The following is a 27934-nucleotide window of genomic DNA, read 5'->3' on the forward strand; positions in this document are numbered from 1 at the left end:
ATGAGTAAATATAGTGCTTGAGGCCTATGTGGTGATCTGCTAGTATTTAGCCAGAGAGAAAGAAAGAAACAAATGAGATATGAGGCAACAGATTGCATCCAAGGGAGCTTGGGCCCTGACCCCATGTCTTCCCTTTGTCTAGTCTACTGAGGGCAAATCACAATACTAGATATGCACAGCCCTAAGCTACAGGGGTGCAGGGAAGGGGTGGGGGCTGTTTGCTGGGGTCAATGATTACAGAACTGCAAGGGTCCACATGCTTGCATGCGTCTGGACTGGACTATGCCGGGAGCAGCAGGAGAGAGGGAATTGTGGCCAGTGGCCAAGAGCCAGGAAACAACTTTCCCTGTGGCACCCCATTTTCCTGCAAGACCCTGAGAACTTATCTGAACTTGACTATCCAAGTTCTTATGAAGGAATATTTGTCAAGGCAGGAGGATAGAACATATCTTTTTCACCAGATGTGACCTTGGTCTGTAACTTTTAAATACTTAGACATTTGGTATGTGGAGCTCCATCTGAACTCTGGCCCTGTCTTGCCCATGTTAGAGGCAGGCCTGCTCCTGGCCGAAGGACAGTGATCACTGTGAGAGACACAGAAGTTTGGCAAGGGACAAAGAGAAACAGAAACGTGGGGCATGGGTGGCTCAGCGGTTGAGCACCTGCCTTCAGCTCAGGGCATGATCCTGGAGTCCTGGGATCGAATCCCACATCGGGCTCCCTGCAGGGAGCTGCTTCTCGCTCTGCCTGTGTCTCTGCCTCTCTCTCTCTGTGTCACTCATGAATAAATAAATAAAATCTTAAAAAAAAAAAAAGGGAAAGGGTAGACACAAGAATGAACAGAAATGAATACTGACTCAACAGAACTATAATAATGATCTATTCTTGGGACTTACATATAAATAGAATTAAAATGCATGAGAATCATGTCAAAGAAATGAACAGGTGCAAATGGAGTTGTGTGTTCTAAGTTCTTAGTATTGTCTGATAATTGATAAAAGTGCTCTTTATATGAGACTCGAATGCATTCAGGATTATGTTTTACATTTTAATGATTAAAAGAACAGTTATATATACATATAACTAACAAGTCAATTGAAGGGGAAATGCAGTTGTAAAAATATATTAACCTAAAAGGGGGCAAGAAGAGAGAAAAAAACAAGTGTAAATCAATACCCATTATTGTAAGATAAAGATTGTAAGGTGGAAGAAAATGAACCTAATGGCATGTTGCTTACATGAGATACTCCTTAAATATGTGAACACAGGTTGATGATTTAAAAAAAAAAAAGAAAGAAGGGAGGGGCTCCTGGGTGGCTCAGTGGTTGAGGGCCTGCCTTCTGCTCAGGTCGTGATCCTGGAGTCCTGGGATCGAATCCCACATCAGGCTCCCTGCAGGGAGCTGCTTCTCTCTCTGCCTATGTCTCGGCTTCTCTCTATGTGTCTCATGAATAAAAAATAAATAAAATCTTTTTTTAAAAAAAGAGAGAGGAAAAGTAACCAAAAGACAGTACATTAAGTTTTACTAATACCAAATAATTTTTAGCACTATAAAAAAGGAGATTTATAGATTATAAAGGTGATCATCCACCAGGAAAATATATTTTTTTAATTCTAAATGACTATGCACATAAAATATACCTTCAAAATGTATAAAGCAAAAATTGCCAGAACTGAAAGGTGAAACAGATCCATAATCATAGCTAGAGACTTTAACACACTGAACTCCCACCCCACTCCCTAAACTAATAGAGGAATAGGATCTGTAAAAAGAAAAACATCTGGAAAAAGTGATTATTGAACTTGATCAAAGAGACATACTTAGAACACTGCATCCAACAATAACATATATATTCTATCTTTAAAATTTTCCTTTTTTTAAGGATTTATTGGGATCCTAGGACCCCAGGATCATGCCCTGAGCTGGAGGCAGACCCTCAACCGCTGAACCCCCCAAGCATCCCCAAATTTCCATTGTTAAAGTTATTCACAATACCCTCTCTTCTCTGACTATAGAATAATCAATATAGGAATCCATATAGAGACAGACAAACTAGAAATCCCCCACGTGCCTGAAGACTAAACAACACATTTCTAAATAAACCACAAATCACCCAAGAAATCACAATAGGATGCATATACTAAATGCCTAAAATAATGAAATTATGGACTATCTAAGTTTATGGATGAAGCCACTAAATTTGGAAGGAAATTCATAGCCTTAAATCGGGGGTGGAGGGAGAAAACTGAAAGTCAATTATCTAAGCTGCCATCTCAAAAAGCTAGAAAAAATATTGAATGTGACAAATGGAGAAGAAAGAAATAATAAGGCTAAGAGCAAAGGTTAATTAGAATACATGGAACAGAGAAGTCCAATTAACTGAAAAGCTTATCCTTTGAGAATTGACAGGCTCTGGAATGGAAGATCACCTGAAAGGAAAGAGAGAGAGAGAAGACAAAGTATCACTATCAAGAATGAACACTGACAATCACTACAGTTCCTGCAGATGTCCAAACCTAAGGTGCACACTGAGGAAGTCGGAATAAGATGAGTGGATTGTGTCGATGTCAGTGTGCTGGCTGTTCTGCAAGATGCTACCCTTGGGAGAAAGGCCACAGGATCTCTCTGTATTATTTTTTACAACATAGTGTAAATCTAACAATTCTCTCTAAAAAAAAAAAAAAGCTAGTTAAAATGTACTGAGATTTTATGAACAACTTTACACTAATAAATTCAGAAACAAACTCTGATGAAAAAAACTTTTGGGACAAAGATGCATGTTACCAACACTGATATCAGAGGAAATAAAAAACCGGAATATTCTTTTATCCATTAAGTAGATTCAGTGATAATTTAAGACCTTTCCTCACAGAGATCTCCAGACCCAGAGTGTTCACAGGTGAATTCTCCCAACCATTCAGAAAAGCATAGCACCAGTGTTGGTCAAACCATTCCAAAAGATGAAAAAGAAGAAATGTTTCCTAACTCATTTCATGAGTCCAGCACACCCATAATATGAAAACCAGACAAGGACATCACAAGAAACAAATTTTAGGTTAATCTTTCTTGCAAACAGAAATGGCAAGACTCACAAACAAAATATTAACATATTAAAGCCACAGTTATATCGAAAGGATAATGGATCCTAACTAGGTCGAGTCCTTGAGTACCCAGAGTGTGTAACCTTGTCTTACCACCTTAAAAAGTCAATCAGTGCAGGATGCCTGGGTGGCTCAGGGGCTGAGCATCTGTCTTTGGCTCAGGATGTGATCCTGGTCTGGGATGGAGTCCCACATTGGGCTCCCTGCGAGCAGCCTGCTTCTCCCTCTGCCTGTGTCTGTGCCTCTCTCTCTGTGTCTCTCATGAATAAATAAATAATATTTTTTAAAAAAAGATGTCAATCAGTGCAATTCACCACATGAACAAGAATAAAGCAGGAAGGGATCCCTGGGTGGCGCAGCAGTTTGGCGCCTGCCTTTGGCCCAGGGCGCGATCCTGGAGACCCGGGATCGAATCCCACGTCGGGCTCCCGGTGCATGGAGCCTGCTTCTCCCTCTGCCTGTGTCTCTGCGCCTCTCTCTCTCTCTGTGACTATCATAAATAAATTAAAAAAAATTAAAAAAAATAAAAAAATAAAAAAATAAAAATTAAAAAAAATAAAAATAAAAATAAATAAAAAAAATAAAAGAATAAAGCAGGAAAAAAACCATATGATTATCTCAATAAATGCAGAAAAAAGTCATTTGATAAAACTGGACAGCTGATGAAGGGAAAAATAAAACTTCTTTTCTAAACGCAAATAGAAACTTCCTCAATCCAATAAAGAATATCTACAACAAAACAAAACAAAACAAAAGTACAGCAAACAGCCTACTTATTTGCAAAACAATGAAGCTTTCATCTTGAGATCAGAAGGAGATAAGGATGCCTACTTGTGGCATTGCAAGGCAGGCGCTGGCCCATGAAACAGAAGAAAAAGTATAAAAATCGGAAGGAGATAGGGTTCTGATTATTCAAACTTGGTGGAAACATGATCCTCTCTGCCCAAAAACAAACCTAAACACTAGAGTCAAACTTTGGAGAGCTCCATCAAGCAGATGGGCTCAGGGTTTCAATAGTAGGAGGTATCAGTTCTCCTTAAATAAACCAATAGAGTCAAGGCAATTCCAATAAAAATCCCAACAGGATAACCAAGTCTAATTTGAAGAAGAAAGCTGGAGGACTGATCAGATATCAAAAAAATACTATAAAATGATCATAATTAAAACAATGCGTTAATTGTGCAAAGAAAAAAAGGCTAATGGATCATAATGAGAGAACATAAAGACACAGATAGATCCACGATAGATCCATACACAGATACATAGATAGATGACATACATGGTTCTTGACTTTTTTATGATAACACTGCCATGCAGTGGAGCACGGGCAGGGTCATTAAAAACTAGGCTAGATCAATCAAATATCCATACAGGAAAAAAATGTTTGCTTTTTTTTTATTTTTATTTATTTATGATAGTCACACAGAGAGCGAGCGAGAGAGAGAGGCAGAGACACAGGCAGAGGAAGAAGCAGGCTCCATGCACCGGGAGCCCGACATGGGATTCAATCCCGGGTCTCCAGGATCGCGCCCTGGGCCAAAGGCAGGCGCCAAACCGCTGCGCCACCCAGGGATCCCAAAATGTTTTAATATATATTCACAATACATTCAAAATGGATGTTGCGTGAATTAAAGATCCAAATGTGAAAGATAAAACAACTCAGCTTCTAGGAGAGACATGGGAAAATGTCTTTGTGAGCTTGCAGCAGTGACTTCTTTAAAAGGACCCCGCTGTTCCAACCCTTTGGGAGACCTGGACAAGAAAGGATGGCACCGTGAGGGGGCAGTATGGTTTGGTTTTTCAACACATGACTTGCTTTATGAATTATTAAACTTGTAAAACTATAAAATAAAAAAATTAAAATATGATGATCCCATTGTGAAATGAAAATTGAACCACAATGAAGTATCACCTCGCACCTGTCAGAATGGCTAAAATCAACAACACAAGAACCAAGTGTTGTTAGTGAGGCTTCAGAGAGAAAGGAATCCTGTTGGTGGGAATGCAAAGTGGTGCATGCCACTGCGGAAGACAGTATGGAGGTGCCTCAGAAAATTAAAAATAGAACTACCTTATGATCCAGCAATTGCACTACTGGGTATTTACCCCAAAAATACAAAAATACTGATTCAAAGGGAAACATGTGCCCCAATGTGTCTGGCAGCAGTATCTACGATAACAAAGATATGGAATCAGCCCACAAGACCATCAATAGATGAACGGATAAAGAAGATGTGGTACTAACATACAATGGAATATTACTCAGCCATAAAAATGAATCAAATCTTGCCATTTACAGCAATATGAATGGAGTTAGAAGGTATTATGCAAAGCAAAATAAGTCAGAGAAAGATAAATACTATATGATTTCACTCATATGTGGAATTTAAGAAACAAAACAAGTGAGCATAGAAAAAAACGAGAGAGAGACAAACCAGGAAAAAGATTCTTAACTGTAGAGAACACACTGCTGGTCACCAGTGGGGAGGTGGGTGGGGGATGGTGGGAAACAGATGATGGGGATGAAGGAGGCACCTGATGTGATCGGCACTGGGTGGTGTATGGAAGTGGTTTGTTTGTTTGTTTGTTTGTTTGTTTGTTTTAAGATTTTATTTATTTATTCATGAGAGACACAGAGAAAGAGAGGCAGAGACACAGGCAGGGGGAGAAGCAGGCTCCATGCAGGGAGCCCGATGTGCGACTCGATCCCGGGACTCCAGGATCACGCCCTGGGCCAAAGGCAGGCACCAAACTGCTGAGTCACCCAGGGATCCCCTGGAAGTGTTGAATCACTATATTGTACACCTGAAACTAATATTTCACTGCATGTTAACTATATTGGAATTAAAATAAAATATTAAAACACAATAATTAAGAAAATAAAACTAAAAGGATCCCTTTGAAAATCTGGAGCCAGGCTGGCGCTGTGGGAGGCAGACGTGTCTCCCTCCCTCCACTATTCTCCCCTGCCTTTCTCCCCTCATCCTACCTGCACATCCACAGCTCTGGCTCTTCCTAACGCTCCAGCAAAGCACTACCTGCATCTTCCATCCACAAATACTGAGCCTCCTGGAGGGGTGGACAGGAGGGACTTCTCTGGACCTGAGCTCATCCTGTCATTCTGAGATCCCTGAGATTCCACAGTAATTTGGCCGGACCTATTCACTGCCAGGGAAGTCCCAGAGGAGGAGCATCAATCCTGCTACTGTAGAGCGCTCTGGGGAAATGAAAGACAACCCAGGAGGCTCCTGCGAGGATCTAATTCTGCTACTCATTCTCTGCATGAGACCTCCTGAAAGAAAGCCGAGCAAGGAACGCCCTAGCTTGGAGGAGGGGACAAGAGATAGGATTCATGATGCTCACAGCTGTCCCCTTCTCCAGACCACAAGCTCCCTGAGGGAAGAACAGCATCCAATATGTTTCTCAATCCCCAGGGGACAGATATCTCATACACAGCAGGTGCTTTGCCTGCCTTTGGAGAAACAGAAGGAAGGGGAGAAGGAAGAATGAGGAAGGAGACCAGCTCAGTCTGCGGAAAGCTGAGGTTCCACCTGCCTGAGCTTCCTTCCCTCTGGCCCAACATCCTACCTAAAAAGCATTTTTAAATACTCTTCCCATTCGAAAAAAAGAGTGGGTCTGGAGTAGCACAGGAGCCCATACCTTTCTTCCCGCTCAAAGTTGAGGCCTGATAAATTGAGTATTTTTGTTTGTTGGGTTAGAGAGTCTAGTTTTCAACATTCTTCCACTTGAATTTATCCCCGGGGGCCTGGATGCTCTCCCCTGAAGAAGGAGCCCCAGGCAATGCAGGTTCAGATACTTTCTCCAGACTGCACGTCCCTGCCCAGCTCTGGCACATCCCCGGGCAGCGATTTCCCCAGCCCTGGTCATGCCAAGCACAATGCATCCAATACAGCTTTTTTGTTTGTTTGTTTTCCATTTGGCTGTTTATCTAACTTCCTCTTTCTTAATTTTCATATTAGGCATTGCTAGAGGAGAGCCTGATGTCACAGGGCCTCTTTCCAGATGTTGTTTTGAAATCGGTGTAACCATGGCATTGCTGGCAACCGGGGAGTCCATCTGGGCCAACTGAGTCACGCCTGGGTGCAGGGTGGGGCAGGAGCCAGGATAGGAGACTAGAGTGTCCCTGGAAGAAGCAGGGAAGGAGGGAGTGTTATACCATACTAAGGCTCCCCCACGAAGGACATTGGCACTGGCGGTCACCTTTGACCCTCATGCCCTGGCACTCTTAATATGGGACCTGCTCAGACATTAAAACCCTCACTTGCTTAGAACTTGATCATGGATGGTTCAAGATCACCTGTGCTCCTGAGAAGGAAATACCCAGAGCTTGGGTTGGATTCCAAGCTGGCCAGTAGCCCTCCTTGCCTTCCTGGTTTATCCCTGCCCCCAGCGTGACTCGACTATGCACACTATCCCTTCCCGGCCTCCAAGCCTCCTCCGCCCGCTTACACTACTTCCTGCGATCTAGACTTCTTCACCTGGATATCCTGCTGTCAAAAGCACCTCCTCCAGGGTGCTCTCCCGCAGAGAGAGCTGCATACCCCTCAGCATTCCCAGGACCCCCTCACATGTTTGCACCCACACCCTGGAACAGGAGAGATGTGTCCCATCCCTGTCTCCAGGAGGACCGCGTAAGCTACAACTCTTGCATGCTCCTGGCACATTTGGAGGCACTCAGTAAATGCTCATTCATTACCTAATCACTCACCAACAGTCAGTGTCCCCTTCCTAAAACAGAAATAGTGATGATAATGCTAAGTAAGCAATTACTGTGTGCACTGTACTGGGTTAGGTCGATTTTCTTATCTAAGTACTTAAAACTTAGTCCTGATAAAAGCCCACATGAGCTGAACAGTAGTGTCAACATTCTGCATTTAATCAGTAAGAAAATGGAGGCATGAAGTGAGTGTCTGGGATCATACAGCTACCAAAGTTGGACTCAAACCCAAGCAGTCAGACTAATGAGCTCACGCCCCTAAACCTGTGTCATACTGCACCCCACCCCCCAGAAGTACTAATGCTGCTGTGATTGGGGCGGGGAGGGTTGGGGGCTAGGGGGACAATGAGAGCTGTGGATACATTATTTCAACCATAAAGGTATGGATCACCTGCGAATCACAGAGACGAAAGAGGGGAAGCCTGTCTGACTCCTGGCTGGTTTCCTCACCAGAACCATTCATCTGGTTGTTCCCAGGCACGCAGCTCCTGCCACCAGACAGGTGCCACACGCTCACCTGCCGGGCGGGCCACGCAGAAGCCCTCAGCACCTTCTCACCTCCATATGTTCCCTTATGCAGCCCCTTCCACCACCCACCGTCTGCTTGGCCGAACCCCGGGTCCCTCAGGAACATCTCACCATCCAGCCCCCAGTGTTCCCCACCTCAGCACACAGCATCTGCTCTCCTGGGGATGCTCGAGTCCACACCCGCAGTTAAGCTTGCCGCCTCTCATTTTCTCACACAACAAATTTCCTGGGTTTGCCTTGAAAATAAATCCGTACTCTGACTATTCTCGGTGAGACCACCACCGTCTTACTTGGGGCCACATCACTTCCGGCCGGGGTTACAGGCGAAGCGCTAGCTGGCCTCCCGTGCTCCACTTCTGCTCATCAGCCAGAGTGCTCCCCTGCGGGGCTGTGCCACTCCCCAGCTTGCTCAGCCTCCCACCACCCGGCTTCACCTTCTGTCCCCCTCCCCTGTCTGCCATCCCCCAAGCACCTCTTCTCCTTGCCGCTGCAAATCACTCTTCACTTCATGTCTTTGCACATGCTGTTCCCTCCACCTGGAATGCTCTTTCCCACCTGAAATGTTCATATGACTCACTCGTCCACCTCTTTCAGGTCCCCGTTCAAATGTCCCTTCCTCAGAGAAGCCTTCGTGATTACCTTCCCAAAAAGGACAGTGAGCTCTCCCCTAATCACTCTCTACGCCCTTCTGCTGCCTGAGATTTCCTCAGACACCTTCACGGTTTAGTGTCATATCACACAGAAGGTGTTCACATCTGTCCCCCAACCAGAATAAGAGTTGAGTGAGGACAGGGACTGGGTCTGCATGGCCCACCTCCTGGAAAAATGCCTGACACAGGTCGGAGCTCTGCAAACACTGAATGTACTGATACTCATGTCAGAGATGCACTCACTCCTTATGAGCCTTCTGCAGCCCTGGAGTGTAGTCTCTACCCCACTTGAAACAAGATCCTTAAGGGCAGGGACTTGATCCCCAAAGGGCCTGGCACAGGCCCTGGTGCCTAACAGATGCTCAGGAAACACTTGTGCAATTCAATAGGAGCAAGTGAATAATTCATTTCAAGAGTCTCTTGGAACCTCAAAATGGTTTTTGGATCTCATTTATCAGAGCTGTCACCTGGACAACGTGATCTCACCTTTAATAAATCTGACTCTCAGCTGGTGAATTGTATACTTGTCACTTCACTCTTGGCAAACCAGAAGCCTGGCCAGGCTCCCCTGAACCCACGGGGATGCTGGTCCATCCCTCCTTCTGTCCTACTGGGTGAGCTCAAGTCATACCAACAGAAGTTTCATCATGGGTGACGGAGCAGCCCCGGGCTGGGTGAGGCCCTTGGGGAAGCTGCTTGTGTCTGGAGATCGATCACTGGGGTCTCCCCTGTCTGGGACCTGACCTGCTAACCTGCTGTATAATGTTCCATGATATTATTGTATGCATGCTAAGCAATGGTTTTCTTAGGAAAGAAAGTTGTGCCAAGGTCCTAGATCCCCTCCACTGGGCCTGGAATGCCTTCCTTACTTTCTGTTGACAATCATGTTACCGTGTCCATAGGATTTGCCAGTAAGGTGTGGGAAAAACCCTTCCTGCTGACCCATCACTGGGTAAGCCACACGAGCGCCAAGATTCAGGGCTGCTCAGACCCTTGAGAAGTCCCACCTCTGATGGAAGGAGGCTGAAGGCTCAGTACTCGATAGAGAATAATTCAGAGTAACAGCCTCTATCCCCTGGTGCCTTGCAATTTCCATCTCATTGTGGTAACATAATTTGAAATATGGTCTCACGGAAGAGAAGGCATTCTGAATTTTGGCAGGTCTCCAAACACTACTTAGTAGCTTCCCTTGCACCCCATCGCCATGGCTCCTCTTGTCAGTTCCGGCACTCACACCCTTGTGGGAACTGGCAAGGGCACCTGGAAACTGCTCATGGCCAGCGCTCAGAGAGCAAGCTCACGGATTCTCTGTCCTTGCCCAGAGCAACATAAGGTCTCTCCTCCACCCCGGCCCCGTAAGTCAGTGACCTGAGCTTCTAGGGTGTGCCGGATAGTGTCTACCTCAGATAAGAACCTGCCAGTGTCCTGACCATTGTCATTTGCAATTTCCAGCAGGGACCTAGGCTCGGCTCACCCCCCACTGACCCAGCAGCAGACTGACTCTCTCAAGGGAGAAGGTTAACTGAGCCTGATTCATCACCATGGTCATTATGATCATTCCAGGGAGCCCTGCCTCAACTTCCTTCTTGCTTTTGTTCAGAATTAGAACTCTGTGCCTTCCTGACCTCAGAATAAAAGGATTCAAAGACTCATTCAAGCCCCCCAAAGCAACCACAGACTCTTCCAGCCCCACAAGTCCCAGGCATACCTTCATGAAAAATATCCTCCTACTGCTCTTGCCTCGATCACTCCCAGTGGCCTCAGAGGCCAGCGCTAGATCAGGAACGCTGCCGCGCCCAGCCTCTGATGTGTCTGCCAACTGCACGGACGAGTGGAAAATGCCCTCCTTGCTCTGGCCCAGGGAGGTCTCAAAGGGATCGGGGTATTTCTCATCGGGGCTTGAGCCATCGTCACTGGTCTTAGCATTACAGAGCATCAGGGACCGCGAGATGGACCGGAGTTTCGTAGACTTTCTGCTCTTTCCAGAACGGCTGTGCGGATCCATCCTCAGGGAGGAAGTAAGGCTTCCCTTCTTCTTCTCCTGATCTGTGGCCTTTGGCTGGCGGGTGGGGACTGGACTGGGCTTTGCCACCACCTCGTGGGTCCCTGGAGGAAAGAGGAAGCAGAATGAAGCAGGGTGACTTGCTACTGACAAGTGGAGCAGGACAAGAGTCCTGGAGCAAAGCCACGGAGCCAGCACCCGAGAAGCAGGGCGAACAAGGAGACGGTCCTTTGGTGGCACCAGCTCGCCCACTGGCCAGCCGCGTGGGGCTCGGTGAACCCCAGTGTTCACCACACCCTCCACTCCCAGAAGCCAGAGCTCCAATTATCCAAACCTTCACTCTGCAGACAAGAAGACTGAGGCACAGAGAAGGGAAATGCAGACCCAAAGCCACAAAGCACCCAGACAGAAGAGCAGCAGAGTCACCGGGATGCTTTTAAAGATGACAGAGGCCCTGCATTTTGACGTCTGCGCTTCCTACAAGTTTGCAGGGGCTCCAATCGACAGAGCCAGTCAGGGGGAAACCGGGACGAGGATGTACCTGCTTGTCCCCTTTGACCAGCCCTGGTGAGTCCTGCAGAAACTGCAGAATCCAGGAGCCCAGTCTAAGGACCGCTGCCACCTCGAGTCCTCATTCCCAGACACAGAGCCTATGACCCAGGCTGGGAGTGTCGCTTGGTGCCAACCTGCCAGGGTCAATGTGAGTGTAAAAGAAGGTGGCACGTGGGAAATGCCTGCACACAGCAGGCACTTGGCAAATCCGTGTGCCCTTCTCTGGCCCCAGGATCACACCCTGGCCAGGGCCTCCCGCTCTGCCGGCCGTCCCCGTCCACCCACCCCGCCCATCTCACGGCTCGACACATCAAGGGTTGGCTTCGCACAACGGTCAACAGTGTCTCTCTCTGCCCAGCCCACCCGGCTCTGCTTCACCAAGAGGCACCTTCCTGCTGCTTCGGTTTCCGTGAGGCAGGTGGCACACAGGGTCCATCCAAAGAGCTCCTGACTCAGGCCCAAGCCACAGAGCAAAGCTGTTGCCAGAACAGAAAACCGTGGTGCTGCCATTTGCGTGCATCCACATCAAATAAGGAAAGGCAGAGACCTCCCAACATCTCATTAACTAGAAGCCCTTTCAGAGCCCCCGCAAAGAGAATTTCTTAAAAGAAGACCGTCTTGCAACACCCATGCAGCACAAATTGTTTTCTGTATTAGCCATTTAATTTTATCAGTTTATTCACCAACCATCCACGGCAACCAGTAACAATGAATTAAAATGAATGAAGGAATAAATACCGGAAAGCTTACTGCATGTCAGGCACTGCTCTTGATGCATTAGTACAAATTAACTCGATATCCGTCCATTTCATCGAGCCACCCTCTTGCCAGCACACCTAAGTCCTGTACTCCCCGTCCTTGCATTTTAAGTAACAGAGAGCCCTCAACCACAGAGGGAGCCAGCTGTTTGCTGTTTGCTGAGCCCCAGGCCTGGCTGCAGGGTGCAGAGCCCCTCAGGCTGCTGCCGCGGGCACTGGGGCCGCCCACTGAACCCCCGGCTCTGGCCAGCAACTGCACTGCGTTCCCAGAGTTGGCCTGATCATACATTCTCGACAATGACTATTTCAAAACTTTACCTTCTTAGAAACTAGATTTCCCTCCCTCCCCATGGTAAACTGTCTCGTCCTGCTTCATGCAAACGTAGAAGCTCTCAGGTGGCAATCCTCACGGCTTTCTACCACGGAATTTACAAATGCATTTGCATCCACACAGACTCTACACATCCGCCCTCCCATTGGGGCTGCCCCCCCCCCCGCCACAGCCCCATCTGTTCTCTGGATCCCATCCCTCCAGCGTGTTGATGCACAGCAACAACAAAATAATAATAGCTAGTATTTGTTCAGCGCTTAGGACATGCCAGGCACTGTTCTGATTGCTTTTACTATATCGTTCTCACAAAGATCTATTGATAGTCTCCAGCAAAATCTTCATTTTACAAACAGGGTCACTGAAGCACAGAGACGTTAAGTCACTTTCTCAAGATCACACAGCTCGGACTCGGTGATAGCAGAGTGAAACCAGGCATCCTGACTCTGGGGCCTGCTCTCTTCCACGCCTTCACACTGACGCTGATGATCAGCCCTCTCATGGGCAGGTTGCCTAATCTCTCCTCTGCACCAGGTCTTCAGCAGCAGCCCGGAAACATAGTCAAGATCGCTTCTGTCTTTCGAAAACTACGTAGAGGGGCGCCTGGGTGGCTCCATCAGTTCTTGATTTTGGCTCAGGTCATGGTCTCAGGGTCCTGAGATCGAGCCCTGCTTTGGGCTCCGCACTGGGCTGGAGTCTTCTTAAGATTCTCTGTCTCTCCCTTTTCCCCCCCTCGCCTCTACCTAACCGGCTCACATGCTTGCACACTCCCTCTCTTAATAAAATAGCAATGTGTCGACTCCACATGCTCCTCTTGTTATCTGCCTCTCTCTTATCCCTTCATCTTTTCTTTTTTCCCCTTTGTCTTTTATTACAATGAGAATACTTAGTACAAGGTCTACCATCTTAACACTTTTGCAGCTACATGCAGTGTCGCTCACCAAGCACCACGTTGACAATGGAATGCTATTCCTTGTTATCTTCTTGAAGGAGTGTTTCACACTCTGCACTTTCTCTCCTCCTGCTCACCTCCCCTCTGAGCCACAGCCCAGTCTGCTTCCTTCCCCTGAAACCACTGAAACTCTCATTTTATCACTTCTGCATTTTATGTGCCCCAAGTCATGAACCCAGGACGAGAGGGCACTGTCTGCTCACATAGAACCTGCACCTTTTTGAGAGAATTCATTAAGATCAATCATGCAATGCTTAGATCTATTGGCTGAACAATAGATAAAATTCAAGCTTTCTTTTTCTCAATGCAAATATCACTATATTTATATATTTATATCCAAATTTCTTTGCAGTTTGTTCAACTTCATTAGGACTCCCCACAGCTGACCTGGGCCTCGTGTGTGTGTGTGTGTGTGTGTGTGTGTGTGTGTGTGTTGCTCGTAGCCAGCCCTGGTCCAACAGGCATTTGAAAAATTGAACGATAATCAAAGTTTTGTGTTAAGATCCTTCTGGACTTGAACTGTGCTCATTGGGGAGGATATAAATATGGAGCTGCTGAGGGCCTGTGTGTCGGGGAGAGCTGATGGGAATAAAGCCAACACAGAAAGAATACAACTCATGGAGGTTGGGGGACAGGAGAGGAGCAAGAAGAGAGAAGGCAAAGAGGACAGAGAGAAAGTGTGACAAGGATGAATTTAAGTGATGTAACATGAGCACCTAGATCCAGCAGTGCCTGATGCCACACTACCTATTCACATATACAAGCTAACAGACTTCTCTTTTTACCTTAAAAAAAAAAATCCTCCTGGAATAGTTGTTCTTCTCTCTGATGCTACCGGCACACGTAATGGAAAACAGTGACATCCAGGGGCCAAGAGGGTTTTGGAAACTGTCTTTTATTCCACTCCAAGCTAGAGGAGGAGCCAGTCACCCACAGTCAAAGCCTGCTCCCCTTCAGTGCCGGGCTCTGCAATAAAAGCCTCTGTATTCTCTTACACCAAGCTCTGTCACTGTCTGCATGGATTCTAAGAATGCAAGCCAGGCCCTCTTTCCCATCCACATTCTCTCCCAGGCTCACCATGGCTGTCCCAGCAAAGACGAGCTCACTTACTGGGCATTTTGCAGGACACAAAATTTTGGAGCCTTGGGGACCAGACGCAAGGCTGTGTGCTTCACTCAGGGGTGGGGAAGTTGGCTACAAGTGGGACTTAGGAGAACAGACGGGTCAAATTCCTTGGTGGACACTGTGCTAATCCCAGTGGACCATTTGCAGGAGTGCCTGATGAGTCCTGTCAGTTTTTTAAAATAAGCTTTTCCAGAGGGAACTGTGACTTTCTGCAGCCTTGGCTCTCGTGTGGGGGTGGCCGGGGCCATGGGATGGGAGGCTGGTGATGTGCCGGGGATGAGAGGAGAACCCTTCGGTGCAGAGCAAAGACGGTCTTCAAAATGAGCCTTGTTTTTATGAAAAATGTAACAAAGGGAGGGAATAATTGCCAAAGGGTTGTAGAGGGGCGGCCAGCATTGGACTTCTGTGGGAGAGTGCTTTCCCTCTAGGCCTGGCATAGAGGGAGAGACCGAGAGAAGGGAAAGGGAATAATTGGAAACACAGTGCCGTGGTCACATGGTTCTGCTTAGCTTTGGTAATTGTCTCAGGACATTGGAACCAGCTATTGCTCCTAATGGGACCAAATGTCAGCAGAGCCGGGGGGCCAGCCTGTGCCTTTCTTCGGGATGCAGGAGCCTTCCAAAGGTCTGGCCAAGGCGCTTTCTCGGATTTTGCCCCAGGCTCCATGAGTGTTTGCCAGGCTCTTGTTGCTTTTTCTCTGTCTCATGTGAGTCCTCTACAAGATGACCTTCGGGGTCTCTTCCAGAGGCTTCCTGGGGAAGCACAGAGAAGCGTTCCAGCATGGTCATGCTAATACAACCAGCTGCTTTCACTTCCCTGCAGAAGAACCCAAAGGATCTGCTTTACCCCAGGAAACAGGTCTCCCACTCCTGGAGGCCTTTCCTCCCAACCACTGGCTCTTCCACTACACTGTCCACAGAGTGCTGGGGCCAGAGGGGGTCCCCTCACACATGCACACACATGCACACACGAGGGCACTGCGCCCTGAAGATGGTTGAGGACAGGTGCCCCGTCACCATCCTCTCCAGACGTCTAGACCAACCTGGGCTGCAGCATCATCCATATAAAAAATGCAAAGCCAAAAAGAATGGAGCCGAAATGCAAATGGCTAGGTCCTCCTTTAAAGGAGTTCGAACAACTTGTGGACTTGCTGGGAAGCCAGGTCAGTAAGCCACCCTCCCTTCCCTTCCTTCCTTCCTTCCCATTTGTTTCATTCAGTGTCTGTTAAGAAAGCATGACATGCCTGTCACTACACTGGGTGAAGCTAACTCACTGGAGGAAAGGCCACAGTATTTCCATCTGGATAAAATATACTGAATTCACTGGAGAACATAGAGAGGGTAAATAACCATATGGAGAATGGGGAACTGGTTGATGAAATGTGTTTCAGATTTCTGAATTCCCCGACAGTGTCTGATATCAAAGGCGATTTTTCAAGTTTGGTCACTCCGGCCCAGGGGGCGTTTTCCGTCTTGAACAGAGGAGTGACTCGGAGATTCAATGACGTGAGGACACTTGGGACCCTTGTTTTTCAGGTCCCTTGGCTGGGCCTGGTTGTGCGCGTGTCCGCACGTTGGCTCGGGACCTGGGGCACCTCTGGGGCAGCTTCCCGGCAGGTAGAGGGAGCAGCATGTTGAAGCAGCCCATTCCACCCTCCAGTGTTATTTCCTGGAGGAGAGAAACCATATCTCCCTAATTCTGTGTCCCCAGGGCTCCACTGTGGCTTGGCCAAGTAGGGGCATCAGCGTATTCAAGGAATGAATGGATGGTGGGTGAGCATTTCAAAGGCTCCTTTCCACAAAGCATTTCCACTCCAGGCTAAGGCCAAATGTGTGATGGGGATTTTATGGGTCAGCCCAAGTGGGCTCAGGGACCCCAAATCGCAGAAAACATCACTTCTGGGTGTGTCTGTGAGTTGTTTCCAGAAGAGATGAGAATTTGAATGCAGACTGAGTAGAGTGGATGGGCATCATCTACTCTATCATCCTTGAGGGACTACATGGAACAAAAGGCAGAGGAAGGGAAAACTTCCTCTGAACAAGCTGAGACAGACACTACCTTCTCTTGCCCTAGATATGGATGCCAGCCCTTATGGTTCTCCAGCCTTTGGACTCCAACCAGCGCTTACACCATTGGCTGCCCTGGTTCTCGGGGGCTGTGGGCTTGGTGCAGACCACGCCCTGGGTCCCTCTGGGTCTCCAGCTTGTAGGCAGCAGACTATAGGACTTCTCTGTCTCCACAATGGTGTGAGCCATTCCCCGCCCCCCCCCCTCATCTACCTATCTATCCATCCATCCATTCACCTACCCACCTACCCACCCATTCATACTGTGGCTCTGGAGAACCTTGACCCATGCTTAGGGAAAACATCCCACCTAGGACCACAGAATGAAGGACTCCAGGTAGCAAACTGACATCACAGTGACATGGAGCCCCAATAGGCTACACCTCAGAGTACATGACCAGTTCAAGCTACTGGAAAGACATTTTGGAACCTGCTTCTTTGGAGGAGCCTAGACTGTTTGTAAGACCCCAAGAGGAGCCCATCACCTAGGCCACTGTGCTTCCAGCACCCTGGAAGGTCACCTCATCCATCAACATGCAGACACATGTTGGGTCTTCAAGATGCTCTCCCCAACACCCAGGCCTCTGAGACAAAGAAGGACAGGCCTTTCCCCCTCAATATGTATTCCCTCTTATGTGGCAGAGACTGAAGACATGATTCACCTCAAGAAGATCTAGATACATTCAAGAAGGCACATTCAGGGGCACCGGGGTGGCTCAGTGGTTGAATGTCTGCCTTTGGCTCAGGGCATAATCCCAGGGCTCTTCTGTTTCCAGAAGAGATGAGAATTTGAATGCAGACTGAGTAGAGTGGCTCAGGGCATAATCCCAGGGCTCCCTGCAGGAAGCCTACTTCTCCCTCTGCCTGTGTCTCTGTTTCTCAGTGTTTCCCATGAATAAATAAATAAAACCTTAAAAAGAATAAGAAAAAAAAGAAAGAAAGAAAGAAAAGAAAGAAAGAAAGAAAGAAAGAAAGAAAAGAAAGAAGAAAGAAAGAAAGAAAGAAAGAAAGAAAGAAAGAAAGAAAGAGAAAGAAAGAAAGAAAGAAAGAAAGAAAGAAAGAAAGAAAGAAAGAAAGAAAGAAAGAAAGAAAGAAAGACACATCCACTTTCTTTGGCACATCCAAAGAAAGGCACTATTCAGGAGCGACTGGCCTAGGCTACTCCTCATTAAACCCCAGTGCCTAGAAAAAGGGCTTCCCACATGGCAGATGCTCAGGAGCTGCTGCTGCAGAAAAGCCATACAGGGTGGGGTTTGTCATTGGGAGGAGGGGCCAGCAGGAGCACACAGATGCTGGCTGAGAGCTGGGCCTCGCAGGTGACCTTAGCTGGCACACCAGAAGCACCGCTTACGTGGGCAGCAGCCTCAGGACAGGGTTCAGCCCCTTTACGGCATAGCTGATGGCCACTGAGTGGAGGTGATAATCCTCACCACCGAGAAAAACAAGAAAAATACTTCCAGGAGGTACTTAGCCAAATACCTGATGCAGAGTACAGACCAAAAGAAAAAAAAAAAATCACCCAAAAAAGCAAAACAGTGGAAACAATCTAAATGTGCATCAGTGAAAGACTGTATTAAATTTATTATGGTCCATCGTGCAGCCAGTAAGACAGTCTGACAAATCTACATGTGTGCGTATGGAAAGAGGTTCGAGTATATTGCACTGCTAAGAAACCCTGTAAAATGGTTCTAGGCACCATTTGGTTTTAAAAAATGTACTCACATTAATGAACACTGAACTGTTAATAATTTTTTGAAGGGTGCATAAAGTACTGGGGGATGGATGGGATTTACTGAAAGCTTTTCCTTTGTACTTAATAATTCCTACTCCTAATTTCTTTTACAAATCATTGTGCATCACACTTATAACCAGAAAAATAAAGGTTCCTGTTTTGAAGAACAAAACGGAACTTTACGGCTAATTTTTGCCAACAAGTAGTTCCGATTAACTTTACAATGATTTTTCTCAGGCCCTAAAATATCGGGCTGAAATTCTTAATAAAATTGCCTGGGATTTACAGATGAACTTAGGGAGAAAGTCTTGTCATCCAAGAACATTTCTTAATTTTTTTTGGTATTTGTTCAAATTCTCTTTTCAATCAAATTTTATATCCTTCTTCATTGAGGCTCTAAATATCCCTAATTACATTTATTCCCCAGTGCTTTTTTTTCTATTTTGAATGGAACCATTTGTGAAATGTATTTTCTAGTTGGGTATTGCTTATACATAAGTCATGACTTATACATATTTATTTCGTAATTGGCAACCTTGTAGATCTCTCATATTCCGTCATACTCTAGCTACTCAAAAGCTTCTCTTGAGTTTCCAACTGATTCCGAGTGAATATTAAAAATCTGCTTCATTTAAGGGCATCCGGGTGGCTCAGTCATGATCACAGGGTCCTGGGATCCAGTTCCACGTTGAGCTCCCTGCACCGTGAGGAGTCTGCTTCTCCCTCCCCCTCTGCCCCTGTCCCTCTGCTCGTGCTCGCTTTCTCTCAAAAAATAACATCTTTAAAAGTTTTACTTAATTTAAAAATGTGTATACTACTTATTTCATTCTATTTTTTAATATACTGAAGTTTCCAGAACATTAGGAAACAATGGTACATAGAGGCATTCTGCGTCTTCTTCTAGACAGTGATGGAAATTCTTGAAGTGTTTTATGGTAAGTGGGACACTGACAGCTCTATCAAGATAAAATGATTTTTTATTATGTTAAAGAAATATTCTACTAATTGTAACTTGGGAAACATTTTCACCAAGAATGGGTGTTGTTTATTAAATGCTGCCTCAGCTCCTTGGCACTCTCGTCTATCTTTCCTCTTCTGGTTTGTCTGTGGGAAGGAACCTATGACTGGCTTTCATAAGACCGGGCCACCCATATTCTGGTGGTGTTTCAAGTCCCATTGACTCACAACATGCAATTATTTTACCTGGACTTGTTTTGCTTGTATTTTGTTTGGGATTTTTGTATCTATGTTCACAAACAGAAACAGCCTGTAGTCCTGTGTTGTGTTGGCATTATAAAAGATTTGAGAGGTCGATATCCCTTCCTACCCTCTGAAATAGTTGGATAGTTTAAAATACATCTAGTAAAAGCCTAAAATAATGTTTCCATTAAATCTTTTGGTCCTGGCATTACTTTTTAGGCGGTTCCTTGAAACTCTCCTTATTGGACTATTCAGTTTTTTTAAATCTTTTCCTTTGTCGATTTTGATCACTTGATCTTTGAATTTATTAGCATGAATAGCCCATTAACTTGCAAAGTTTTCTCTGGGACTCTGTGCACGCGCTCTGCTGGTCACCCTCCTCTCTGCTTTGAGTTGAGTTCACTGAAGGAGATGGTGCCATCAGAGCTTCCAAAGGGCTCTTCCTTAGAACCAGTGCAAACATCTACTCTTTTTGGTTTGCTTTCCATTACATTTATTTCCGCTTGTGTCTTACTATTACTCGCCCTGCCCACAGAGCTTCTTATAAGTTTCTTTTTTCTACCTTCTAGAGCTTAATATTTGGTTTCCTCAAATCTGTTCTTTCTGTTTCAGAGAGGACACCATGCCATTCTGCAGTTTGACCTGAGTTCAAATCCCAGTGAAATTATTTGCTAAGTGTCTGACCCTGAACATCTTCTTGACGTTTCTGTGACTCTGTCTCATTATTCGTAAAATGTGGATGGTTGTAGAAGCCATCCCACAGCAACTTTGTGAGAATAAATTAAAATACCGGATGTCAACCCCTGAACACAGTTTATTGGCTACTTGTGATCACCAGTCCTGCCACCATCATCATTATTTAAAGCCCGAAATTCTCCTCCAAATGTCCCTGTGATCGCAAGCCCATGAATTTTGAAATATGACATTCTAGTTGTTTTGCTAATGGTCTGTGATTGTAGTTTGGTTTCCAACTTAGACTCAGTTCTTCGGGGGAAGAACTGGCTTTTGTCCTGGTCGTATCTTCGGCTTTTGTCCTGGTCAAATCTCCAAGATGTAGCCTTGCTGTTCTTATAATTTTTTTTATTAGGAAATTCCAGTTTAATTGCATCGTGGCCACAGGATGTGTCCTGGACATTTTTTACTTGGTGGAATTTATTGAGGTTTACTTTGCCGAGTCGGTATGTGATGTGACTAAGTGTTTAAAATGTGGTGTGCACATTTCCAAAGAATTAGAACTCTCTGTTTGGAACTTCAAAGATGAATATGTCCAAATGTGATATTAAAATACATACATATATATATATTATATATATAATACATATGTATTCAACCCTATAAATCACGTAGTTCAACACCTCGATTTCTTTACTTACATTTCATCTAATAAATTTGATAAAGCTTTGACTGGTGTGCATTCAAATCTGACACCATATTTCTAATATTCCAAACATTTTTGTTTTGTATATGTCAGTGACTTCATTGGGAGCATAAAGTGTTCTGATGTTCGTGTCTCCGTCATGTTGTTCTTCTCTTTATCATTTAGTGAGAGGTACTTCTTAATTTACTCCAATATTTTATCTCACAGAATTAACACTGCTACCCTACTTCCTTTTCACCTGCATTTGCTCCGTAGATGCCCATCCCTGTACTTTTCACTTGATGCAATTTTGTTTTAAATTGTGTCTCTTAAAAGTGGGATGTAACTAGATTGTGAGGAAGAATGTGTTTTTTTTTTGTTTTTGTTTTTTGTTTTTTTTTTTAGTTTTTAAAATTTTTTTCTAAGCCGAACCTGGGAGTCTTCCTTTTTTTAAATATACAAATGACCCTGGAACAACATGGGGGTTTGGGGCATGTATGACTCTTGACTCCCCAAAAACTTACTCACAGCCTACTGTTGACCGGAAGACCTACCAACAGCATGAACAGCTGATGAGCACGCATTTTGTATGTTATATGTACTATAGACAGTATTCTTACAATCATGGAAGCTAGAGAAAAGAGAATGTGATTAAGAAAGTTGTAAGGAAGAGAAAATATCTTTACACTACCATACTGTATGCTTTATTAGAAAAGATGCACATAGAAGTGAATCCACGTGGTTCAGCCCCATGTTGTTCACGGGTCAGCTGTATAACCTCATATCTTACATCATCCCTCACAGAGATTACACATATTTAATGTCTAACCTTATGCCTTGCATCTGAAATGAGACACCTTCCTTCCACCTTGTCTTGCTCTCTTTGTGTGGCTTCCTTTCCTTGCTTCCCGGGCCAGTTATTCACTCTTCCTCATCCTCCTCCATGGCTGAGTCGTCACACACTCTGTGTTTATACCATTGGCAGCTCTATCAAGAATCTTTGAGCGAGATATTGGAGACTCCATCTTTCCTCTGTGTCCTTTCCAAGCATGCTGCCTTGTCTTCCTCCTGGAACCTGACCTCCCAGTCTCTGTGCTTCAGACCAAGTGTCTTTGCGGAGGGGAGGACACGCCGTTGCTTCCGAGGTAGTTATTCTCACCTGCATCATCTCAGAATCCTGTTGAGAACACAACTGAGGTTTAACTTGACAGGAGTCCTTGTGGCTTGGCTTTGGCTCCTGCGTCATCTGTTGGGTTGGCCCTCCTTTTTTTTTTTAAGATTTTATTTATTCATTCATTCATGAAAGATACACAGAGAGGGGGGGGCAGAGACACAGGCAGAGGGAAAAGCAGGCTCCATGTAGGGAGCCCAACGTGGGACTCGATTCTAGGTCTCCAAGATCACGCCCTGGGCCAAAGGCAGGGGCTAAACCACTGAGCCACCCAGATATCCCCCCCTGGGTTGGCCCTCTTGCACTGCTTTCTGTAACCCTCACTGTCTCACTAGCCTGTGAGACTCCTGAGTGTCCTCCACCCCCAGCCCGCGGGCCCCACTGCACATTCCCCGTGCCACACTTGCCCTCTGCCTCCCTTGACTGTGACAGATTCCCATCACTCTTCATGCCCATCCATAGATAACATTTGTTCAGAGTAAATCCACACCCCTCTCTGCACCCCCAGTGCTGTAGATTGGGCTGGGTCTGCGCTCTCTGAGAACCTGCTCTCCCCATGGTACAAAGCAAGTCTGACCCATGGCAGGTGTTTGTCCACTATGCTCAGAGATGGACACTAGGCCCCATTCAGTCGGTGGCTCCCACCAATCACTCAGTAAATACTTACTGAATGACAGAGGATGCCTTCATTTAACGTGTGAATGTGCTTCCGGCCAGACAAAATGTATAAAGTTGAACCAAACATCTTATAGACACTGCCTGGGCAACCTCTACCAGGGAATAGAGAGTCCACTTAGTAACCCCATCCCTAGGAAAATTCTGGTGAGTTGTCCATGCTTCTGTGTCATTGTTTTGACCATAAAGATACATGGAACACTCTTCAGGCATGGGGAAGAATGAGGTAGACTTTTTGTGCTACACGGAAGTGGGGGAAAAAATGTATGGTAGGACAGTGTGTGTGTGTGTGTGTGTGTGTGTGTGTGTGTGTGTGTGTGTGTTTGGAAATAGAAAAATCCAGAATCCTCACCAAACTGTCATCAGGGATTATTTCTGAAGGGCAGGCTGGGTGGTGGCGGACAACTGGTCACCATATTTGACTAAGCATCACATTTTTACCCAAAGTAAAACTTTATAAAAATTAAAATACAAAGTGGAAATATAATAAATCTGCAAGAAATGCATATACTTCCCTTAATTACAACCTAAGAAGGAAGAAAGGGGGAAAAAAAGACACAAAAATTTAAAACACACAACCCTAAAGTAGGACCTACTCGCCAGAAGAACTGGGAAAGTGCTCAAAACATGCACATAAGTGAACAAGCAAGACCCCTTCCTTGGGACACAGCTGCAAGGGCATTAAATTGACATTGATCATCTCCAACCAGGACCAAGAGGAGATTCGTGGAAATGCAAATCTCAGCTATAGCTCGTCACAGAGTCTTTGGCCTGCAAGACTTTTTCAGACTTTGTGGTCCAACAGCTGCGTGTGTGTGTGTGTGTGTGTGTGTGTGTGTGTGTGTGTGTAAGATGACTGGTTCGGGTTTGCATTTTGGTAAGAGGTTACATATCGTCTCTTTCAAGATTATTTCTATTTCTCTCAGCACACCCACATGCACATGTGCACAGACACAGTTGTATTATCTGCATTTGACAATCAGCTCCATGCACGGAGAGGAGGGAGCTGATGGCCAAGACACAGCTCCAGTATATGCCAGGAGTCTCCTGCTCCTGGGGCTGGCCCACCACGCCCGGCTGGACTGGCCACTGTGTGCTCAGAGGCCAAGGAGAAGATAGGAGACGAAAGGCCTGGGAGCTTGGGGGCCTGCCTGCTCTCCCCAACCTTTCTGTTGCTCTAGCTCTTCTGATCCATTTAAGAAAAGGCAGAAAGAGAAAGAGATGAACTCATGGCCAACTTAGTCTACAATCTCTGCCACAGATAAAGGCCACCATGTTGGAAGAGAAGATTGGACTTAAAATGCTCTCCCTACACATCTCCATTCCAAATCCTACCCATTGGCTCATGAAACTTTGTAAATCTTCTCTTGCCATAAGAATTTACATTTTACATCATAATGCATACCACACAAACACATATAAGCTGTGTATGTATATAAATGTTTATAAACAAACACACTGTGTACATAAATACATATAACAAAAACAGAAGTTTTATGAAACAATACCCTTACCATGATGTAGTCAAGTAAAAACATGACAGAGATAGTATAAAATGGATTTCGCCTGGAACCTGATGCATTCTGATAAACTCGATTCTTTTATTTTTCTTTTAAAGCAATGCTGGTCTCAAAGCACTAAATTGAGTTCCAATGCACAAGTGGGTTGTGTTTGAAAACCTCTCTTCTAAAGTGCTCTCTGATTTCCCAAAACAATTTCACACGGGAGTATTTGCTGTGATTTCTTACTTAGCTCCATTCTTCTGAGCCACTGACTTTTTGTGTGAACACGGCAATTTCACTGCATTTGCTTGTCTTCACGCAGATTTAGGAGCTGGGATGGATTGTGAAAGCCCCTGTTCCTTTTGTTACAGGTGGAAGAAGGAGGAAGGGGCTCACGTGTGCTCTAGTTTTGCTTTGCCAGAGGAAGGGGCCACAGGGAGCGCGCACTAATATTGGCTGTCCCCGCAGTGAGGACAGCTTCAGGACCTTTGGGAGAGCGTGTCCAGGGGGGGCCACCTCAAGCTGACTGGCGGAGCAGCCATGTCCCTGCTGCTATAAGAGCCATAGAGCATTTCTGGCCAGCTGTGCCTGCAAGCCTCAGCCAGAGCAAGTCCTATGGAGAGTCCCATCTGTGGGTGGTCCCAGTGCCGGGGTCACCGTGTGGAACCACCGCCAGCCCCGGGCGGCACACCCAGGGCACACCCTGCCCTCCAGCATCTCCGAGTGTGGTGAGCGTAGCCGCTCCCGGTGGGCTCCTCTCCAAGTGGTGCCTCGCCCCTTGTCTGCTCTGCAATCTTTGCTGCTGAGACCCTCAGCACTTCAGCGGTATGTGGGGCACCTTGCCTGGCTCACAGGACAGCAGAGATTTGTCCTTATTTCAGCTGGAATCCAAGAGAAAAGCTTGAAATACATTCTTGTTTCAAGCTGTCTTCTTAACCACACTCCAAGCTCTCAGAACTATTTGTTTAGTTTGCCTCCCTGGATATGAGTGTGTTGCTATCTGCACTAATTTGTGTCTTTTAGGTCAAAAAAAACTTACATGTGGAAAATTTAATTCCAGCCTGAATGGACAGTGTAAATACAAGGTATGAAACTGTCACAGTTAAGGCTGTGTTGATGCTGTTATTCACTTATCGAGGCAACAGACAGCTTCCTGAGATTCACTGTGTGTCACTGGTGATGTGTCGAGGAGGAAGGCAAGGGCTTTCACAGCCCGCTGGAGAAGATGGATGTGTCGGTGGAGACGGCTCCTCGTGCGGGGAGTTTATGATACAGGTTTGAATCAAGTGCTACCATCTGCAGTGACTTGATAAATGGCCTCACCAAGGAATTGGCCCATGAGCCGAGGCTGGAAAGCCGAATGAGAGTTTCCTACCTAGAGGAAAGAAGGCAGACGGTGCCGAGAGAATTCATTTCACATTGAGAGAACCGTATGCACAAAGGGAGAAAGCCTTAAAAGACCCTGCTGTCTTCGTATCAGCAAATCTCTTGGTGGCTCTGGAGCCCCAAGAGTGTGACCAGGAAGCAAAGGGACCAAATTGCCAACTCAGGTGATGAGATAGGGGATCAAGGAATGAGGACCCCCATCGTGCTGGTGAGTGGATTTCATTTCCGAGTGCACCCTCCTTGCTTCACCTCCGCCCCCCCCCCCCAAGCCCTGAGGCCACCTGGGCCCCAGAGAAGGTGAGGCTGCCAAGGGCAGGTCCCACGTTCCTGGACTGCCTGCTGTGCGAATGACTCTAGTCTTGACTGTTTACATGTTTCATGAAAGATTTCAGTTCTAAAGAGGTTCCTATGGATAGAAAGAGCTAGAAAACACCTACTCTGAGTAATTATAGCCCTACAATTTCATCCAGTAAAGGTAAGACCATCTTTGTGCTTAGTCAATGCAGACGTTTGCTAGGCATGTTGCACAGCAGCTGAGAGTATAGATTTCAGAGACTGGGTTGGAAGGGTTGATGTCCTGGGAGAGCCACTTTCTAGCCAAGTGATCCTGGGCACATCACCTCATCTCTCCGTTCTGGGGACACACTACCTAAGCCAGGGCACTGAGAGGCTCCAACAACATGCCACACGCAGAGACTGAATGCAGTTCCAGGGCAGAAAGATGCACCAGGGCGGCTGGGGGCAGGGATGTGACAGGAGCATCGCTGGGCACCTGAAAAATCAAAGTAGGGGCTTCATGGAGGTGCCTGGCCCACCCTGACAGCTCCTGACCCATCCCATCTGGCAGACTGGAGGGGCCCTCCACTGGGGTCGTAAACACTGAGCACCACTTAACTGCAGGACATGAGGGGACAGCCAGAGAGAGGGCTAGAGTGGAAGGCTCCTCTCATTCCCAGGTGCCCTGGGGAAAGGGGGTAGCCTCAGGGTTGGGCTCCTGGGATGAAGTGCTGCCCTTGAGGGCTCAGCCTGAAATGAGGTGATTTCATCCATCAAGAAAAGGAGGGATGGATACTTTCCTGTTTGGACAGAGAGCGAGGAAATCAGTTGGGTTGCCACATCCTCCAACCAAGCAGCAAGCACGGTCATCAGTCCACGGCACCTGCCCTGGGAATCAGTGGCGGACTGACTCCAACAGTGCAGTGACTGGCGGAGAGACCGCCCTTCCTGTGGTCAAGGTCACACATGCCTGAGCTCCCTACACACCTGGGGGAGGAGGGACCTGGCAGCAGCGGGAAAGCCTCCTCTGGGTGCCTCCCCCTTTCTCCCACCCTCTCCCACCCTCTGCTTCTGCTGCAGCCTCTGCACCGAGGAAGAGGAGGTCCCAGCTGATGGCCGGATGGCCCAGACCCAGAAGCCCCCTGGGAGGCAGAGCAAGGACAGGGGACACAGGAAGCCCCTGCCCCCCATACCAGCCTCTGAAGCTGCTTCCTCCTCACATCACTGAGCACCATGGTGGCACGCGACTCCCACCCAAGCATTCTGGCTTCTGTTGGGCCCCCACCCCAGCACAGCTTCCAAATATGACACTAAGTCCCAGCACCAAGACCCTCCCCCACACACATGAGAGAGGCCAGTCTCCTGGACAGAGCCTGAAGGACATTCACCCACGTGGGCCCACCTACCTCCCTGCACACCTTCCCCAGGGCTGCCACCTCTCACTTTTCTCTCCAATGGCCCAGCAGAGACAGAGACACCACCTACCCGGGACAGCCTGGGGCTTCCGCCTGGGTTGGAGCTGGGGGAGAATGAGAAACAGACTTCTTTCCTCACACAGAGGTCAGTCTCTGGGTCTGATCCCAGGCTCTGAGGCTCTGAGTCAGACGCTGCCTTCACCACCTGCTCTGGACAGGTGACTCAGGGCAAATGTGTCCAACCTGGCACGGTTTGCTCAAAGACTCCCGACCTGAGCCATCTGATTTCTCCACATGAAACACCTTGGTCCGATAGGGAGGCTGCCAGCACTGAGAAGCTCAGCCCCAGAACAAAGTCCACCATCTGCTGGGCTGGAGAGGAGGCCAGCCCAATCCAGAACCCCAGGACCCCAGCAAGAT

At 46.7% G+C, this 27934-nt stretch overlaps 1 protein-coding gene across 3 annotated transcripts in view; it reads right to left on the bottom strand.

Annotated features, from left to right (window-relative positions):
• The window catches only part of IL16 (interleukin 16), a 102367-nt gene that overhangs the window by 63698 nt on the left and 10735 nt on the right, over positions 1-27934 (bottom strand). For 2 of the 3 annotated variants that reach the window (XM_025436866.3, XM_025436867.3), the window contains exon 2: positions 10727-11124. In XM_025436866.3, coding sequence (XP_025292651.1) covers positions 10727-11124 — 398 coding nt within the window. Of the gene's footprint in view, positions 1-10726; positions 11125-11561; positions 11693-27934 lie in introns of those variants that run through there. The other variant, XM_025436868.3, reaches the window with a different exon arrangement.

This window comes from Canis lupus, chromosome 3, assembly GCF_003254725.2.
Source record: "Canis lupus dingo isolate Sandy chromosome 3, ASM325472v2, whole genome shotgun sequence".
NCBI lineage: Eukaryota > Metazoa > Chordata > Mammalia > Carnivora > Canidae > Canis > Canis lupus.